Below are 18,602 nucleotides of genomic sequence, written 5' to 3' on the forward strand. Positions count from 1 at the left end.
TGCGCTTCCTGCACTCAGTGATATAGTGGCCAGGCTTCTTGCAGTAATGGCATTTTCCTTTCTTGGCTTGCGTGCCCCCCTGTTTCTGACTTGTCTGTGAAGTGCTACTACTACCAGAACTCTGCGAAGCATTTTTCCCTTGGCTGTTTTTACCCTTCTGCCTTGACATAAAAGCCTGCTCAGAGGCTATACCATCCACACCACTGTTCCGTCTAGTTTGCTCCTCCTCTAGAAGCAAACTGACAAGCTGAATGAAAGTGATGGGCTCTTTCGAAATCCTCATAGTGAGGTTCAAGGCAGTATGAAAAGCCAAGTAAGAGGGAGGCAGTGAATTCAATGTCGTAGAAATCAGCTGCGCATCTGAGTAGTACTCATCCACATTCATGAGTTGCTCCCGCAAGTCTTGAATTTTGTTGAGATGATCCTGCATAGAATCACCCTCATTCATCTTTAGAGTCTCTAGCTCTTTCTTCAAGAAAGAGATGCGAGTCTCATTCTTTCCTGCAAACATCTGCTCCAATGTCAACCAAGCTTCTTGTGAAGAAGCTGCTGAACGAATATGAGGAATGATAGAACGCTGAACTGCCAATGCAATCAGCGACATAGCCTGTGCATCCCGTGTATCCCAAGCTTTCTGAGCTGCAGTTCTTGGGGGAAGTGGCTGAGCGGGCTGAGGTGGAGGGGGCTGAGGTTGCCCTCTTGCACGTCCTCCTGGAGGAGGAGTAGCGGGAGCCACAACTCCCGGTCGTGCTTCCTCTCCACTGACATAATCCCACAAATTTTTGGCCACTAATACATTCTTCATCATGAAAGACCAAAGGGAATAATTGTTCCCATCCAATCGGTCTTCCTTGGACACATAGGTGAATACATCTCCTCCTTGATTTGCCATTATTTCCCAAAAGGCAATAGAGCAATGTCAATGCAGTACGGGCTGGAAATCTGCAAATTTCCAGAAATTGCAGCAAACACAAGTCTGCAATTAATGTGCAAAGGGTACTCTGTCAAAAAAAACTGTCACTGATGCACGCTTCCCAAGATGCAATTAGTGCTCAGCAGCACTAAAACATCAAAAGCCCCAAAATTTTCTGCCCAAAATTTCTGTCACAAATGTCTGTTACAAAAGCCCCAAAATGTGCATTCAATGTGTCACAGACTGACACAGCACGTTTCCCAATGCTGAAAACTGAACCTGCTGCTGCTGCACGAATCCCTGTGTGGAAATAAAAAATGCAGAAATGTTACCTCTGCAGGTCGAAGACGGGCATGGATCCCGAGACTAGCACGAATCTCGAGGTGGCGCGTCAGAGGCGGCGGCGCCTTAGGGTACTGCACAAATGGCGGACTCCACGGGAGGTGGCGCTGGCTGAGCTGGCGCCTGCCGGAAGCAGAGTGCAGAGGCGACGGCCCTGCACAGGTGGCGTGTAGGTACAGGCGTGCAGGTCCAGGGGCGCAGCAGGCGACAGAGGCGGCGTCAGGCGGAGCAGGTGGCGGGCGCTCTGATACCAAAGGGCGGATGGGAGAGGATCGAGGTGCAGCTGAAGTGCAGTAGACAGTGTGAGAGTGAGAGACAGAGTTGAGCACGATACCCAATGCAATAGTACTGAATAGAGTGTTAGCTGAAAGTACAAATGATAACCCTTATACCTTAGGGTTATAAGGGGCTGTTCACACCCGAACACAGTAAGTGCCCGTAAGTGTGCACCACAAGCACATACAAAATAGTACACATAATCTGGGGGAAAAAACCTCTCCTACCGAGAGTAAAAAGTGCCCCAGTGTCCTAGTGATCACCCGCACACTCCCATATGAGCGTAGGCGTAAGTAAGGCGTGTGAGATACCCAACAGTACACTACCGCCCTTCCCAGTGAACAGGCCGGTTTCACTAATAAATGCTTATGAATACTTGGGTGACAAATTGGTATAGCCAATTTGATTGGTGGCTGGTAAAGTTAATTTTCTAAGCAAGAATTCATGGTTAAATTAATGTTCAAGATCAATATTCTTAAAATTAATTTAATTAGGCTGAACATTGCTGCAAAATGCAATGGGAAAGCTGCCAACCTGCCACTCAGCAAAAAATTCCCATGCAAGTAAGGGAAAGTCTATATGAGGCTGTTGGAGCCTCATTCTAAAATAGCTGCTGCTGTAATTTTCCAGCCATTGGTGATCAGCCCACCCATTGGAGGCTGTCAAAGAGCTGCCCCCAATTGGTTAGGAGGCCATTGGAGGCATGTGACATCCCCTATACATTGTCTATATGTAGGTGACAGCAAGTTTGGGGACCACAAGAGCAAGTGACTGCATCTGGGGCTCTTGTTGATGGTGAGCTGCAGTCAATCAATCATTCACAGCAGCGCAGCAGCGCAGCACCGAATTTCAGCCAATTTTAGCAATGAAGCTCTCAAAATTCGTCTCTCCAGCTTGCTTTCCATTCTCCTAGCCAATACACAGCTTTCCTCAAGATATCTCAGCCAAATTCAGTGCCAAGAGGGTGTGATTGAAGAACTTCTGCAGCTAAACCCTGATGTACTGCAGAAATTGGGGTTTACCAGCCACCTCAGGAAGAGTGCTCAAAAATGGGGGCCTTGTACTTGAAATTCAGCGACTAAAATATAGGGATTTCAAAGAATTTCAAGATGCCAGCCAGCCAACATCGAGTTTTGGGGCAGAATTTGTCATCTAAGGGAAGATTAAAGGCCAATCACCAAGCAAACCAAGGGGAAAATTGGCATGAAGGCTTGCTTGCTATTATGAACAACAAGATGTATTGAAGATTGAAGGAGATCAGGCTGGATCTTAAAGCACTTTAACCTTTAGCAACACAAGTTGAAGGAGAGCATTGACAAGAGAGAGAAATGAAAATGAAATGAAATGAAATGATATACTAACGTCTACAAAAAGCCAAAATGACCTATGAGACCATGAATTACAATCATGTGTATGATGGTACAACTGTCTGGGAAAAATATGTAGCAAAAGCATAAAAAGAAAGAAAGGAAACTAACTATGGCTATGTATTAAACATAGAGCTCTATCTAGTAACAATGAGCTCCAAAATTGTACAATCTCATTTGGGTATGGAGAGCCTAGCTCTAGCACGAGCAATAATCCCCTGTATCTGCCTATGAAGGTGTCGTCGGTGTCTGTGTCAAGGCCTAGGACGTATGGATTGGCTAAGCTGAACGGCTCGATCAATCAATACTCCTTGTTTGTGTGTGGATTGTGGTGGTGAGGGAGGCTCTCGTGTGGACTGTGGTTGTAACTGTATTGAAGTCTTCTAAGTCTCCTTTGCAAAGAAGTCTATGAGCGGCCTTTGCAAAGGGCCTCAATGTCTTGGAGCAACTGTACTCCTGAGGTGCATGTCACGAAGCCCTCGTATCTCAAGAAGGAAGAGGCCACGGCATCGCTAATCGGTAAAATTCATGACTCTGGATAGTGGTCCAAATCCGTCTCTAAAGAGACAGTAGAAACGACCATAGACCTCATAATACGCTGGGCAGTGACGGCAGATAGAATGCTCCTCTGTCTCTGGCTCTAATTGGCATATCTGTCCTCTGGTGGAATGGATCTATATCTGCCAGTTTCAAATTCTATCTGATGTGAGGAGGTGCGCAACTGGCCAATATTGCATCTGATCCCATGGGAAAGATGGGTGTCCATGTATCTCGAGCGAACAATAAATCCATCATCTGTAGTATGAAGGAATGCTCGCTGTAGAAAGCCATCTTTGTCCCTAGCTCCTGCCCTGGCATCAACCATGTCCGCTTGATATCCAACTAGGTAAAATCCATCCTGATGATCTTGCGAATCTCTAACCTGCTTAGATCAAGAGATGGTGCATCAAGGGAGTACTGGAAGGGGGGTAACTTGTCCATGCTAAAGCCATGCAGCTCAAACCAGGCCGACATCTATGCATACCAACATGAAATATCACCCTCTCTAGCAAACTGCCTGGAGGACTCAAGGGCCAACCGTGCATATCTGTGTCTAGGTAAGTCCCATAGGCTATGTATGTATCCGACCAATCGGGTGAGGGCCTCTACCACAATCGGTGTAGCTGCTAGCTTGGCTCTGATGATCTCATGTGGCACTGAGGCCTTACATCTGATCATCTTGGATATCATGGACACTAGGGGTTTCTCCATCGACCTCCATGCGTCATAAGTGCACCGTGATCTGCTACAGTGGTCAAGACTGGACCCCCATATCTGTACTCCATAAAATAGTGTGGATGTGACCAGTGTATCGAAGAGCCATAGCTTGGTGTGGGGTTCTTGGAATTGTACCTGTGAGCACATCTCCTCCAAACCACCTAGTGCTGTGTATCCGTGAGTCAGTCTAGTGTCCATTGCCTCTCGCATAGAAAAGGTGGGCCCTGTGAATAAGACTCCTAGGTATGTATAAGAATCCACATACTCCAACTCCTCAAATCCATATGTGAATTTAGGTGCTGATCTCCTGACCCACTGTGGTGTAGTATTAAATACCATCGCCTTGGTTTTACCAAGGTTCACTGAAAGCCCACTGTCCAAAGTATAGAAGTGTAATGCATCCAAGTATCTCTGTAGACCTTTTGGAGAGTTAGCTATCAATACAATGTCATCTGCATACAATAGGAGAGGTATCCAAGTGCTAGCTAGTGGAGCTCCTCTATCTCCTTCCTGTGAAATATAATCAGCAATCCCATCAATGTACAGGCCAAATAATGTTGGAGAGAGGGGGGGCATCCCTGCTTCACTCCAATGGTGGAGTAAATAGGTGCCGAAAGGCCCTCAGGTGTCCAGACTTTGCCCACAACTCTCTCATACAGTGCCAAAATACCCCAACTAAGCTCTTTCGGTACTCCCATGGTATGCAATCTATGTATCAGCCTGTCTCTCGGTACTGTGTCAAAGGCTTTGCGGAAGTCCACAAAGTAGCAGTAGATCCGTCAACCATGGGCCCTTCCCTCCTCAATGATCACTCGGAGTGTGAGGATCTAATCCAACGTGGAGAAGCCTGTCCTAAAGCCAGCCTGTCCCTGTGCTCTAAGACCCCACATCTCTGCCCACCTACTTAACTCATGCTCAAGGATGGAAGCATATAACTTAGCCAATGTATGCCCAACCATGATAGTCCGATAGTTACTGGGTAGAGTAGGGTCCCCTGACTTGAGGATAGGCACAATAGTGTTCGTGCTCCAGCTTTCTGGCAGGCCTTCACACGTGGCTCTGTTAAACATGTAAGCTAGGAATCCTGCCACCAAATCTCTAGCATGGATCAAGTGCTCAGCTACTAATCCATCATGATCCTGTGCCTTTCCTCTGCTAAGTTTGTCAATGGCCTATCGGACCCTACTTTCTGTAAAGAAAGTGGTGATCTCTGGACAAGGCTCAAATGGGTCAGGAAGAGGTGGCTCACCCTCTGCAATATAAAGACTAGCTGCATACTCTTCCCATTCAGCGGTGTACGTAATAGGTGTGGTCGCGCGATGTTCTCTGAAAAGCCTCTAAGCCTCTCTAGAGTCCTGACTCAAGAATAACTGATATAGGTCTCGCTCTAGCTAGGCCAAGAATATTCTCTTCTTCCACCGTGTGAAGTGTCTACAGAGTATCTGTGCTTGTCTGTGGATAGTGGACCCCAGTGCTATCTCTCTTTGCAGCCATGCTCTGGTCACACGGCACTCATCATCATACCAGTTGTTCCAAGGTGTCACCCCGGTGGAGGCTCTCTGTGTGGGTCATGAGTGTGGGAAGGCTACACCTGCAGCGATGTGTAGGGTCTCAATGAACTCCTGAGTCAGCTCCTGTAATGGAACATCGTGGTCTGCATCATGTAATAATCTGAGGATCTCCGCCTCATAGATATCCTCTGTCTCTCTAGACAAGGTATCTCAGGTGTCGCTGAGCTACATGATGGGTCTGCATGTCAATGAATTGGAGGTCAATGGTATGATAAGTAGGCATGATCCACAGCAACTCCGAGAAGGCGTGGGGATACTGAGAGGTCCTCAATGTGAGATATCAGCATCGGCGGGGTAAGAACATAGTCTACTGTGCTGGCACCGTGTCGGTGAGGATAACATGTAAAGGCACCGAATAGGAGGTATCTAGCCATGCCATTGAGAATGGCCAACCTGTGTGTTGTGCCCATCTCCACAAGGTATCTCCCATATTCGGTGACTTCCCCCATATCCTGAGATGTCCTCTCCAGCGATAGCTCTGACACATCCTGCTCCTGTAGCATCTCCTCAGATGCATCAAAGAAAGACACCTGATGGGAGGCTGTCCTAGCATTAAAGTCTCCTAGTAAGATAACCTCTCCCTCCTTCGAGAACTCCCAAATATCCTCATCCAAAGCCACATATGGTGATTGCTCCTTGGGTGGGGCGTATCGGGACGTCAGAGGGGGGAAATAGCATATGGTAACATACAAAGTGTGTTCCTCACCACACACTCTCACCCACATGTATCTAGCTTGCTCATCTCTGCAGACTACATGGATCATCTACTGTAGCTCCTGCCTGAATAACATTGCCACTCCTCCCGACCCGTGATTACTATGGTCTGTGCGTGTCTCCTTCCTGCAAATAAGGTCCATACGATGTTGTCTCATGCTACATTACCCCATGGTTTTTGGGCAGAGGCTGTTATGATAGCCGTTCACTTAATTAATCAGTCACCAAACAGGTCTTTGGGAGGGGAAGTTCCCCAAGAAGCGTGGTTGGGCAAGCCACCTTCATATGCTTATCTGAAAGTGTTTGGCTGCGAGGCTTTTGTGCACATTTGTAAAGAAAAACGCAACAAACTTGAGCCAAAGTCCTGTAAATGCATTTTCCTAGGATATGGTGACGAGGGTGAAATGGGGTATAGATTGTGGGATCCCAAGAAAAGGAAAGTAATACGTAGTGATGATGTTATTTTCCAAGAAGATCACATGCATAAACAGCCCGAAAAGACTAAGCAGGTCCGTAGGGTTGTATTCTGGGAAGAAATACCTTTAGGACAGCAAAATGTGCCCATTGTACAGCAGCAAATACCTGCTGTAAATGAACCTGTAAATGCAGAAAATGATGCTGGAAATTATCAGCCAGCCATTGCCCATGATAATGAGCTACTACATGTGCAGGACAGCCAGGACAACAAGCTGTTAATGCTGATTTGTAGGCTGAAATGCCAGGACAGCATGCTGAAAATGGATATTTGTAGAAACATCTAGCAAACAATGATCATTGAGTTAGGAGATCGTCTAGGGCTACTAGACAACCTGATAGATTTGTTCCTGGTGCAAATAATGTGGCTGAATATATCATGTTGATATACTGTGGTGAACCGACTTGCTTCAAGGAAGCAATGGACAGACAAGACAGCAAGAAATTGTATGAAGCCATGTTGTTAGATATGGAATCTCTTGAGAAAAATGGCACTTAGGACTTGGTGCAGCTACCTAAAGGGCAGAAAACCCTTCCATGTAAATGGGTTTACAAGATGAAGGTCACTTCTGGTTTCTCACCAAAGTACAAAGCAAGATTGGTTGCAAAGGGGTACAAGTAGGGACATGGAGTTGACTTCGATGAGATCTTCTCTCCTGTAGTCAAGATGACTACATTGAGAACCGTTTTGGGCTTGGTTGCAGCTGAAGATATGGAGCTCATACAGATGGATGTAAAGACTGCATTCTTACATGGTGATCTGCATGAAGACATATGCAGCAGCCTAAAGGGTTTGTGGAAAAAGGGAAAGAGAAGATGATATGTAAACTCGAAAAGAGTTTGTATGGGCTGAAACAAGCACCAAGAGAATGGTATCATAAGTTTGATACATTTATGCAGTCTCAAGGTTTTCATAGAAGTCAACTGGGTCATTGCTTGTACACCAAGAAGGTAGCAAATGGCAGCCTGATTATCTTGGTTTTGTATGTTGATGACATGTTGATTGCTGGCAAGGATACTCATGGCTTGGACTCACTAAGGCAAGGCCTTCATGGCATTTTTGACATAAAGGATCTTGGGGATGCAAATCACATTCTTAGCATGCGAATACTCAGAGATAGATGAAAAGAATTACTGTATCTATCTCAGCAAGAGTATATCTCCAAGGTTTTGCAGTGTTTCAATATCGAGGGGGGGAAAACAATTGGGGTTCCATTGCCTCCATATGTGAAACTCAATGTAGAGCACAACCCTATATTTGATGATGAGAAGGCTAAAATGGCCAAGATACCCTACGCTTCAGCTGTTGGTAGTTTGATGTATGCTATGGTTGCTCCACGTCCTGACATTGCCTTTGCACTGGGAGTGGTTAGCAGAAACATGGCAACCCCTAGCAAGAAGCATTGGGATGCAGTGAAAGGTATTATGAGACACCTCAAAGGCACAAAGGAGTTGTGTATCTGCTTTGGGAAGAAGAAGGCATTTGTTGTTAGCTTTACGAATGCAGAATATGCTAGTCATGCGGACTACAGAAAGTCCACTTCTGGATATGTATTTACTTTCACAAGAGGAGCAGTCTCTTGGATCTCCATGCTACAAAAGTGTGTTGCATTGTCTACTACAGAGGCAGAGTATGTGGCTGCCATTGAGTCATGCAAGGAGGCTTTATGGCTTTCACGTCTGGTGGGAGAGCTTGGCATCATAGAGTTACCTATTCTCCATTGTGATAGTCAGAGTGCTATTATACTAGCACGGAATCCATTCTTGAAAGGTGAGAAGGATCGAAGCTTGCTTGGAAGTGAGCTATAGCAGAGAGCAAGAGCAAGAAGAGAGACACACAAATGGAAACTCCAACAGTCAATGTGTGGCTGGGCCTTCCTTTATTCAAACTGTCACTAAAGTGGCGGTGACGGGCACCCGCCACCTGCAGTGTGCAGTGGCAAGTACTGTCAGTGTAGTAATACACAGGCGGCTAGATAGAGGCGCCATTACCCCCAACAACCTCCCACTTAAAGGTGAATCTATCCTAGTGAGGAGTGAAAAGAAAAAGAAAAGACAGTACAATGTACACATGTATAACAAGATGAGGAAAAACGTCATCTCATCCAACGCCCATCAATCTCCTGAGGAAGGCAAAGTGTTCAGTAGTGAGGCTTTTCGTGAGCAGATCTGCAGGATTTTCGTCAGCAGAGATCTTGACAAGGTCAACAGACTTGTCCTCCACGACCCCACGTATGAAGTGATACCTCACCTCAATGTGTTTCATCTTCGCATGAAAGATCCGATTCTTGGCTAGCTAAATAGCACTCATAGAATCCGAATGCAACGTAGGTATAGTATCAATCCCAAGGTCATGAAGCAAACGGCCCAACCATATGGCCTCCTTGCAAGCCTCAGTGGCCGCAACATACTCGGCCTCAGTGGTAGAGAGAGCCGTACACTTCTGAACCCTGGACATCCAAGAAACAGCACCTCCAGCATAGGTAGAGACATAGCCGGAAGTAGACTTCCTACTATTTGCATGTCCTGCATAATCGGAGTCTATGTAGCCCACAACTCCTATATCCTAGCTGCCATAGCAAATACACATATCTGTTGTGCCCTTCAGGTATCTTATAATACCCTTTACGGCATCCCAATGCTTTTTGCCAAGTGTAGCCATATAGCATGCCACAACACCAGCTGCAAAGGCAATATCTGGACGAGTAGCTATCATGGCATACATCAAACTGCCCACGGCTTATGCATAATGCTCTTTGTTGACATTCGGGTGTCCTGTTGAATGTATTGCTGCTTGGTCATCATGGTTTATGCCTGGATCTGCTATTTGAGAGCTATTGAGCCTTGATTTGGATGCAGACACTTCGTTGTTGGTTGGGATTTATGCTACCTTGGTTGACAGGTTATTTTACCTCCAGTTTGGTTATGCCTATTGGTTTCGGGCTATGTCTTTGGGATATGCAATGAAGTATTGACCTTTGGGGTACGACATCGAGCTTGTCTTTGGTTCCAGATCTTCATTTGAGCTTGAGCTCGGCTTTGGAATGCAGTTGATGCTCCATCTTGGATGTACATATGGCATGTATATTACCTATGTCTGACCAGTCTTAACATGCTTGGCCTAGGCCACTACTACATGCTACTTACATTGTTTAGAGCCGATTGCTACTAGTGCCTTGTCTTGACTTGCATCCGGCTTCCGAGAACTTACTTGGAATATTTCTTGGCTTGCCAAAGTTGTATTTGGGATACAGTTGATGCCTATGAATGCTCTAATTGGAGGCTACAGAGCCTATATGCTCATGATCCATTATTGAGGTATACATTGCAATTTGTGTTTTAAATTTGTTTCACTTTCTTTCATTATAATAATATCATGATTCATAATTTTATACATAACTTGTAATTTGTAAATTGTGGTTGTAGGTGGGCCCCTCAAATGTGGTACAAGTTGTTATACCGACAATGCATCGAATTGTCAGCGCATGGGCCGTTTGCTTGAGGCCGAGTTTCCTATGATTGCGTGGACTCCATGTGCAAGTCATTGTTTGGACTTGCTCATGGAGAACATTAGAAAGCTCAAGTGGGTGAAGAGGGTGGTCCGCAAAGTTACATCAACTGTCACATTCTTCACCGTAAAGGTAAAGGTGCTTGCGATGTATCGTGAGCATAGCATACTAGAGTTGAAGAAGCCTTCTTCAACTCGCTTTGCTTACATGTGGTTATTACTGAAGCGCCTTTATGAGGTGCGGTCCGCCTTGTGCCAAACAATGGTGTCCACTCTATGGAATGAGTGGGATGACCTTGACACAGAGGAGGCCAAAGCCATGCAGCGCTTGTGCCTTAATGAGCAGTTTTAGCAAAAAGTCCGTACCGTTGTCATTGTCGTGACTCCCTTTTATAGGGTGTTACATATGAGTGATTGCGAGAGGTCCACCATGGGCCTTCTCGTTCACTTCTTTAGAGCGGCATTGGCGGAGGCACGTGCTTGTACAATGATCACACAGACACAGCGTGCACATGTTTTAGAGATAGCAGAGAGGAGATGGATGTGGATACATAAGCCCATCCATAGTTTTGCCGCATTGGTACATCTAGCCTACAAGTCACCGGCGGTCATGAATGATAGCGAGTTCCATTTAGACCAACTTGCTTATTTAACTCATGTGGTCCCTGTGGATGATCACAATGTAGTGCTAGAGGAGCTAGGATGCTATGCAGATCAAAGAGGGCATGTGGCTTTTGCTTCTCCCACTTGTTGGAGAAGAGAGTCACTTGCGAAGCCTTTATTTTGGTGGCAAAACTTTGGATACGCACTGGAGACCCTTCAGCCCTTAGCCATGAGGGTCCTTGCCCAGGATTGCTCTTCGGGTGCATGTGAGAGAAACTGGAGTGCCTATTCTCTCATTCACACAAAGATTCGTAATCGGCTTAGCACACAACAACGGCTAGTCTATTGCCGCACTAACTTACGCATGATGAGGACTATGATGAGCATGGATAGTCCGAAGCAGGTAAAGTTTAAATACTTAACCATAACATTTAAAATTTGTTGTTTTAACTTCTAAACTTTAAACTTTGAAGTTTAAACTTTATACTTTACAATTTAGACTTTAGCATTTACAATGATCAATCTTACGTGCATCACTGCATTGTGTAGATGAATGTTGATACATTCAAGTTGACGGGCGACACTCTTCTGAGTATACATAAGGAGGTGGAGGAGATGATTTTCGCAGAGCTCTATAGAGAGCTTATAGCAACAGATACTCGTGACACTTGTAGTCAACGTGCTCGTGGGCAAGAAGTTCGAGTAGGTGGTAGCAGGGGCATGGTCATTCGACACTCTCCATCATCGAGGAGGGGTGGTTCCAGTGGCTTGCAGACATATGTAAGGCGGGGCTCTAATAGCTCACATCCTATGCCTCATGATGACATCCCCGCCTTGCCTACACAACCGCCATCTAGGGAGCCATCATTTGATGATGATGATAACCTCATCAGTGAGGATGAGTATAAGTGTGTCTCATCATCGGATGTCGAGGAGTCATCTTCAAACTCTCTTAATGAGCACTCAGATGGTTCTGATGATGATGATGATGATGATGATGATGATGATGATGATAGTGATGCCTCATCATAGATTCATATGACATAGGTCTCTCTTTTTTTTTGTATCAGACATACTAGATTGTAGTTGTATCGCATGTTTTGCGTAGCGGCTAGCCCATGCGACCACCGGCCGCGATGGTCACCCCCTTGTATTCATCTTATTCTGTAATGAAATGGCTATTTCCACTTTAAACATGTATTCTATGATCTATCATTTAATGAATTATGATTTTTGTTTTTTTAAAAATCATCTTTTTTTGTACTAATATCGTACCGTACCTTATAAAATCATAAGGTACCAATTAGTACCGTATTTTATCGTACAGTACCATATCGTATCTTTCGTACCTGACAACTATGGATGACATGTTGTTGACTAGACCTCATCAAGCACAGGTTTCAACCTTAAAAGTTGAATTGCAACATGCTTTTAATGTGACGGATCTTGGCCACTTGCACTACTATCTTAACATACAATTTATTGTAGTTGAGAGGGGCATTATTTTACAACAATCTAAGTACATTGAATAGCTTCTTGGGCATTTTCCGATGCAAGATTGCAAGCCTACCTCTACTCCAATCGAGACAAGCAACATGTTTACACTTGAGAATGTAGGAGATTCATTTGATGCTTCTCTTTATCAACAGGCTATTGGTTGTTTATTGTATTTGTGTAATACACGACTGGATATTCAGTTTGGGGTCTCTCAATTGGCACGCTTTATGCACAGCCTTGGTACTACACATTGGCAAGAGTTAAACATGTCTTTCGTTATCTCAAAGGCACTCAAACATTGGGCCTTTTTTAATCCAAAAGCCACTTCTCTTTGCTTACATGCATTCAGAAATAGTGATTGGGCTAGTTATTTTGACACAAGGGTATCCACTAGTGGTAATCATTTCATGCTTCGTGATTCATGCATTTCTTGGCTAAGCAAGAAGCAATCTATAGTGACCACATCTAGCTATGAAGCTGAATACAAGGCAACATTTATAGCTACATTGGAATGTGTATGGCTCAAATGCCTTTTGGTCAATCTTAGTGTAGGACAACCATCCCCACTCCCATCTATACTAACAATCAGAGTAACATGGCAATTGCAAGAAATCCAGTTTTTCATACTCACACTAAGCACATTGAGGTGCATTATCATTATGTTAGAGAGAGGCTCCATACAAGGGCGATTGACTTGGTTTATGTTCTTTGATAGAACGACTTGACAAACATGTTTACAAAACCTCTTTCTAGAAAGAAAGAAAGAAAGTTATATTAACCTCTACAACAGGCCAAGTTGGCCTATGAGACCAAAATGTTGCATACAAATGTCTGGGAGATTTCAAAAGTCCCAGTGAAGCTAACATTTATGCTATGTTGAACTAAATTGAGTAGGTACAAAATGATATCTGGACTAGATACAATCTAGAGGTACTCCCAGTGCGGTGTGGAACTACTCCTGGGATGTTCATCCTAAGATGTCCCGCATGGGTCGGTCTAGCATGGAGAGGCTAAAGCGGCAGGGCAGGGCCCTCCGATGGCGGCGTAGTATCCCTTGTATCTTCGACCAGTGTCTTCTGCGGGGACAAGGGCCGGCGGGGCGTGGTCGCCGGGCTTTACCTCTCGCTGTGGCTATTTCTAAGATGGTCCCCGGGGACCGGGAGGCCGGTTGGGCTGGTGGGGCCTCGGTGGTGGGGAGGGTAGCTGGTATTTGGTAGAAGTCGTTGAGTGTGCGTTGGTTGGTGGCTCCTTGTCTTTGCTCCGTGGTTCGTAGGAGGTGGTCTCTGTGGCGTCGTATTTCCAGTAGAAAGAGCCCCAGGCATCTCTGGTCTTTGAATTCCATCACCTTGGAGAGTGGTCTGAATCCTTGGTTGAATAGGCAGTGGAAGCGTCCCCGGATTTCGTAGTACACTGGGCATCTACAGATATAGTGTTCCTCTGTCTGTGGCTCGAGATGGCAGAGCTGACAGATTCGGTCTTCTGGGGGGAGGGGGTTGGCCCCGTATCTGCCCGTTTCGACCCCTAGTTGGTGTGAGGACGTGCGGATCCGTCTGATGGCACTTCGGACCCCGTGAGACAGGTGTGTGTCCATGTAGCTTGGGTGGGTGATGAAGCCGTCCGGGGAGATATGCAGGAAGTGTTCTCGGTAGAAAGCCTTCTTGGTTCCTAGTTCCGATGTGGGGGTCAACCATGTCCTGGCGGTGTCTGTCTGGATGATATCCATTCTGGTGATGCGATTTACCTCCTCTCAGCTGAGCTCCAAGTGTGGGCAGTCTAGACTGTATTGTAGTGGAGGGAGGTGGTCCATGTGCAGGCCATGGAGCCGTAGCCAGGTCTCTGTTCGGGCATACCAGCACTCAGTGTCCCCTTGTGTTGCTAGCTATTTGGATGACTTCAGGGCGAGTCTGGGGTACCGGTGCCGGGGCAGGTCCCATATTCGGCGCAAGAAGGTCACGGTCTGGAAGAGGGCCTCAGCCACGAGGGGCGGTGCCCCCAGCTCTGCGCGGATGATCTCGTGTGGTACGGAGGGCTTGCTTCGGATCATCCGTGAGATCATAAGTACTAGGGGTCTCTCCATCTCGTCCCATCCCTCATAGGTGGCCTCATCCTCAGGCAGTGGCTGATCCTGTGGGGCCCTCCGCGTGTGGTAGAGATTGGACCCCCATATGGGAGCCCCGTACAAGAGGGTTGGTGTGACCAAGGTGTCAAAAAGCCAGAGTTTTGTCCAGGGTTCCTGGAACTGTATGCGGGCACGTTGGTTCTCCATTGACCCGAGGGCTGCATAGCCTCGGGTTAGTCTATCTTCCGCGGCTTTTCTCAGGGTAATCTCGGTCCAGAGAATGTAATCCCCAGATAGACGTATCTTTGGACCACGTCCATGGTTTCTCCACCGTATGTGAAGGGGGGTACTGACCGACGGAGCCATTGGGTTGACGTGTTGAACACCATGACCTTGGTTTTCCCCAGGTTCACAGTTAGGTCTTTGTCTTGGCAAAAGGCCTGTAGTGCGTCCAGTTGGCGCTGCAACCCTTCGGGTGTGCTGGAGATGAGAACTATGTCCTCCGCATATAGTAAGATAGGTATCAGTGTCCCTCCCAGGCTCGATCCCACCTCGCCCAATCTATCTATGTACTCTGAGATCTCATCAATGTAGAGGCCAAATAGGGTGGGCGAGAGTGGGTATCCCTGCTTGACTCCGATGGTGCTGGTGATCTCCTTTGACAGCCCTCCCGGTGCCTGAACTCGGCCCGTTACCAATTCGTATAGTGCCAGTATCCCCTATCGTATTTCGGTTGGTACCTCCAGTTCCTGTAGTCTCTGCGTGAGCCTCGCTCGTGGGACTGTGTCAAAGGCCTTGCGGAAGTCCACGAAGCAACAGTACACCCGTCTTCCATGTGCTCTGCCCTCCTCTATGATGGCTCTCAGTGTGAGAATATGGTCAAGGGTGCAGAACCCCCTCCTAAACCCTGCTTGTCCTACTGCTCGGTGTTGGTGTTGCTCTCCCCACTTGCTCAGCTCGTGGTCCAGTATGGATCCATAGAGCTTGGCTAGTACATGGCCAACCATGACTGTTCGGTAGTTCGTGGGAACCATGGGGTCTCCGGCCTTCAGGATAGGTATTATGGTGTTGACTGACCAACTGGCTGGGAAGCCTTCGCATAGGGCTCTGTTGAACATGTGTGCTGGGAGAGGTGCTAGTATGTCTCTAGCATGGGTCAAATGCTCTGCTACCAAGCCTTCGTGGTCTTGGGCACGGCCATTTTGGAGTCTGTCAATGGCGTCCCGAACCCGCCCCGTGCTGAAGAATGTGGATGATCCGGGTCTGCTCCCTGGGGGCCGGGGTAGCTGGGGCTGCTTGGGTACTTGGTATAGTGAGGTTGCATATGCGTGCCAAGTGTCCGGGAAGGTGATGGGCATCTGGGCTCGGGGCTCCTGAAACGCCTTCCATGCCTCTTTGCTGTCCTGTCCTAAGAATAGCTGGTAGAATTCGTGTTCCACTTTGGAGAGGTAGGCTCATTTCTTCCGTCGCACTAGGCGACGGAAGATCAAGCGTGCCTGTTTATGCGTGTGTACTCCCCGTGCTTCGTCCTGTTGAAGACGGAGCCGGGTTTCCCTGCACTCTGCGTCGTACCAACTATTCTGTGGGACATTCTTGTTCGGAGGGGTGGGGTGGGGGGAGGGGGATGTGTGGGGGAAGTATTCGGCAGCTGAGGTGTGTAGTGTGCCCGCCAACTGTGCTGTGACCTCCTCCAGGGGTGCGTGGGGGTTCATTTCTTGCAGGCTCCAATAGAGATAGTCGGAGTATGCGCTCGCAGTTAGCCTGGTAAAGTGGTACCTGGGGAATCTTGGGGGGTTGCTTGCTGGGGGGGTTAGGTCATACCTGCAGGTTATGTCAAATTGTAGGTATGCATGATCGGCAGCCACTGCGAGTGGGCGAGGTGATATTTTAAAGGACTGGACGTCGGGGATAAGTGATAGAGGGCCGAGGATATAGTCCATTGTGCTTGCTCCCAGTTTCTGTGTGGGTGCTCCATGTGCCCCCCGTCTAATGCAGTTGGCCGCGTGCTTGTGCGGGACGCATGTGAGAGCATCCGACCCGGGCCATCTGTCGAGGCCGTTGAGGATGGCCAGTCCGTGTGCCCCCCCTAGCGCAATAGGTGTTCGCCATATTCGGTGCACTCAGCTGTGTCCTGTGACGCCCGGTTGAGTCCTATCTCCTCCAGTGCAATCTCTTTGTACATGTGGTCTTCGCTCTCGAAGAAGGGGGTCTGCCTTTGTGTTGTGCGTGCGTTGAAGTCTCCAGCCAACATGACATCCCCCAAGCTGGAGTAGTGCATGATATCTTCGTACAGTGCTAGGTATGGTGACTCGCCCTTCTGTGGTGCGTATGGGGAGTGTGCTAGTGGGAAATAGCACACCACCATGTATATGTCTCGGGGGCGATCTGTGTGTATCCGGATCCACATGAACCGGGCTTCCTCATCTTTCCGCATGACTTGCACCATGGGCTGTAGCTCCTCCCTGTACAACACCGCCACCCCTCCGGACCCTCGGGTCCCTCCTTTTGTTCGGGATCTAGGGCGGCATGCCGTCTCCGATCTATATCCCCTCACTTCTGGTAAGTAGGTGCCTAGGCTTTGGTGGGTTTCTGTGTAGAGGACGATGTCCTTGCCGGTGAAGGTCTCTTGGAATAACCCTACATCTGTCTTCATAGCTCCATTGCAGTTCCACACTGCAAAACTCAGGTGGGTCTCATAGGCCACGCCCCGTCATTGGCGCTTATCTGTGATGATGACCCGACCATCTCTGTATACTGCCCATTTTCCCGCTTTGCAAGCCTCCAGGATCTGTGGCATGCATTCTTTACGGTGTGCCACTTGTGCGGGTGTGAGGTCATCCTCCAGGTAGACTTTTTCCCCTTTTAGAGCTGTCCTTTTAGAGAGGAAGGCTCGTCTGGATTCTAAGTTGGCAAATTTGAGGATAAGAGGCCTTCCCTTGGTGAGGTCTTTCCCTACACGCCATGCATTCTCCACTATTTGAGGGTCCTCTACTCCCAGCTTTCCACATATCTGTTGGGCATCTGCCAGGGGGCTATCCCCTTCCTTCCATCCGACCCCCCCCCCCCTTCTCTCTCTCTCTCTCTCTCTCTCTCAGAGCGGAGTTCTTCAGCATAAGTACTGAATTTTTCACATCAGCAAGCACATCATTTAAGGCTGTTGCTGATGACGAAGAGAGTGAAAGAATATACTTGGAGTAGGCTAAACTTAGATCCACAATCAAGGCTGCAACCCTAGTTTTTACAATCATACAACACACAAAAGAAAGGATAATAATACACAGGTCCATACATTTACTTATCTTAATACAGCTAAGCTAGCACTTAGTGGTATTTCAACAAAAAGAATGGCAACACTAAACTTATTTTACATTGCATGCAAAAAACAAAACACACCTTCACCCACATTCACAGCTGCACGTAGCAGTTTTTCTTGCTCAGCAATCTTGGCTGCTTGAGCTTTGTCAAGTGGAGGGATGATGGCTGGAACTTGGCGAGATCCCAGCCCATAAAGCTTCCGATTATCAGCAAGCACTTTCTCTGCATACTCACAGGCTTTTCTAACACTCTCAATTTGCTTCTGTAAAGTTCATTACAAATGGGATACATGAACATGGAACATAAAAAAGAAAAGAAACCCAAAAAGCCACTTCAGCTAAAGAAAATAAGCAACCAAAATGCAGATTAAGTTCATCCATCAGTTTATACTCTGAGCTCTCCAATAGCAATGAATATGTGATTCTTTTGCAGAAGAGAAGGTAATCACCATTAAGGCATACTAGGTAAAATTCCTCTATATAAGAAGGGGAAAAAAAAAAAGAATGGTTTGTAGCTGTCTGTTCTGTGATTGTTTTACTTTTCAACAATGAGGCATTAAGTTCGGCAATACAACCAGCTCCTTCATTTAGCTGAAGACCTTACAATGGTTCCAACAGAGAAAGTAAGACCATGATAAATTATAGACAAGTTATTAATGAATCCAAGTCTAACGCATGGAAGCCCAATAAGCAAACAGAAATCTACT

General features: G+C 46.9%; 3 protein-coding genes and 1 pseudogene across 3 annotated transcripts in view; 1 reads left to right on the forward strand and 3 right to left on the reverse strand.

The window, feature by feature from the left end:
- The window catches only part of LOC148034240 (mediator of RNA polymerase II transcription subunit 8-like), a 188,855-nt gene that overhangs the window by 125,021 nt on the left and 45,232 nt on the right, over window positions 1-18,602 (reverse strand). The window contains exon 4 of the mRNA XM_087679211.1: window positions 17,975-18,158. Within this exon, the coding sequence (XP_087535337.1) occupies window positions 17,975-18,158 (184 nt within the window). The remainder of the gene's footprint in view (window positions 1-17,974; window positions 18,159-18,602) is intronic.
- Window positions 3,072-5,442, reverse strand: LOC148034242 (uncharacterized; annotated as a pseudogene).
- Window positions 5,927-6,451, reverse strand: LOC148034243 (uncharacterized). The gene has a single exon (XM_087680434.1). It carries the CDS (start codon window positions 6,449-6,451, stop codon window positions 5,927-5,929), a length of 525 nt encoding a protein of 174 aa, XP_087536560.1.
- On the forward strand, window positions 10,400-12,057 carry LOC148034244 (uncharacterized). The gene is made up of 2 exons (XM_087680436.1): window positions 10,400-11,428; window positions 11,575-12,057. Exons 1-2 carry the CDS (start codon window positions 10,829-10,831, stop codon window positions 12,055-12,057), a joined length of 1,083 nt encoding a protein of 360 aa, XP_087536562.1. The 5' UTR covers window positions 10,400-10,828.

The sequence above is a fragment of the Lygodium microphyllum genome, chromosome 6, assembly GCF_053477565.2.
Source record: "Lygodium microphyllum isolate KBCC chromosome 6, Lygodium_microphyllum_v1.1.10, whole genome shotgun sequence".
NCBI lineage: Eukaryota > Viridiplantae > Streptophyta > Polypodiopsida > Schizaeales > Lygodiaceae > Lygodium > Lygodium microphyllum.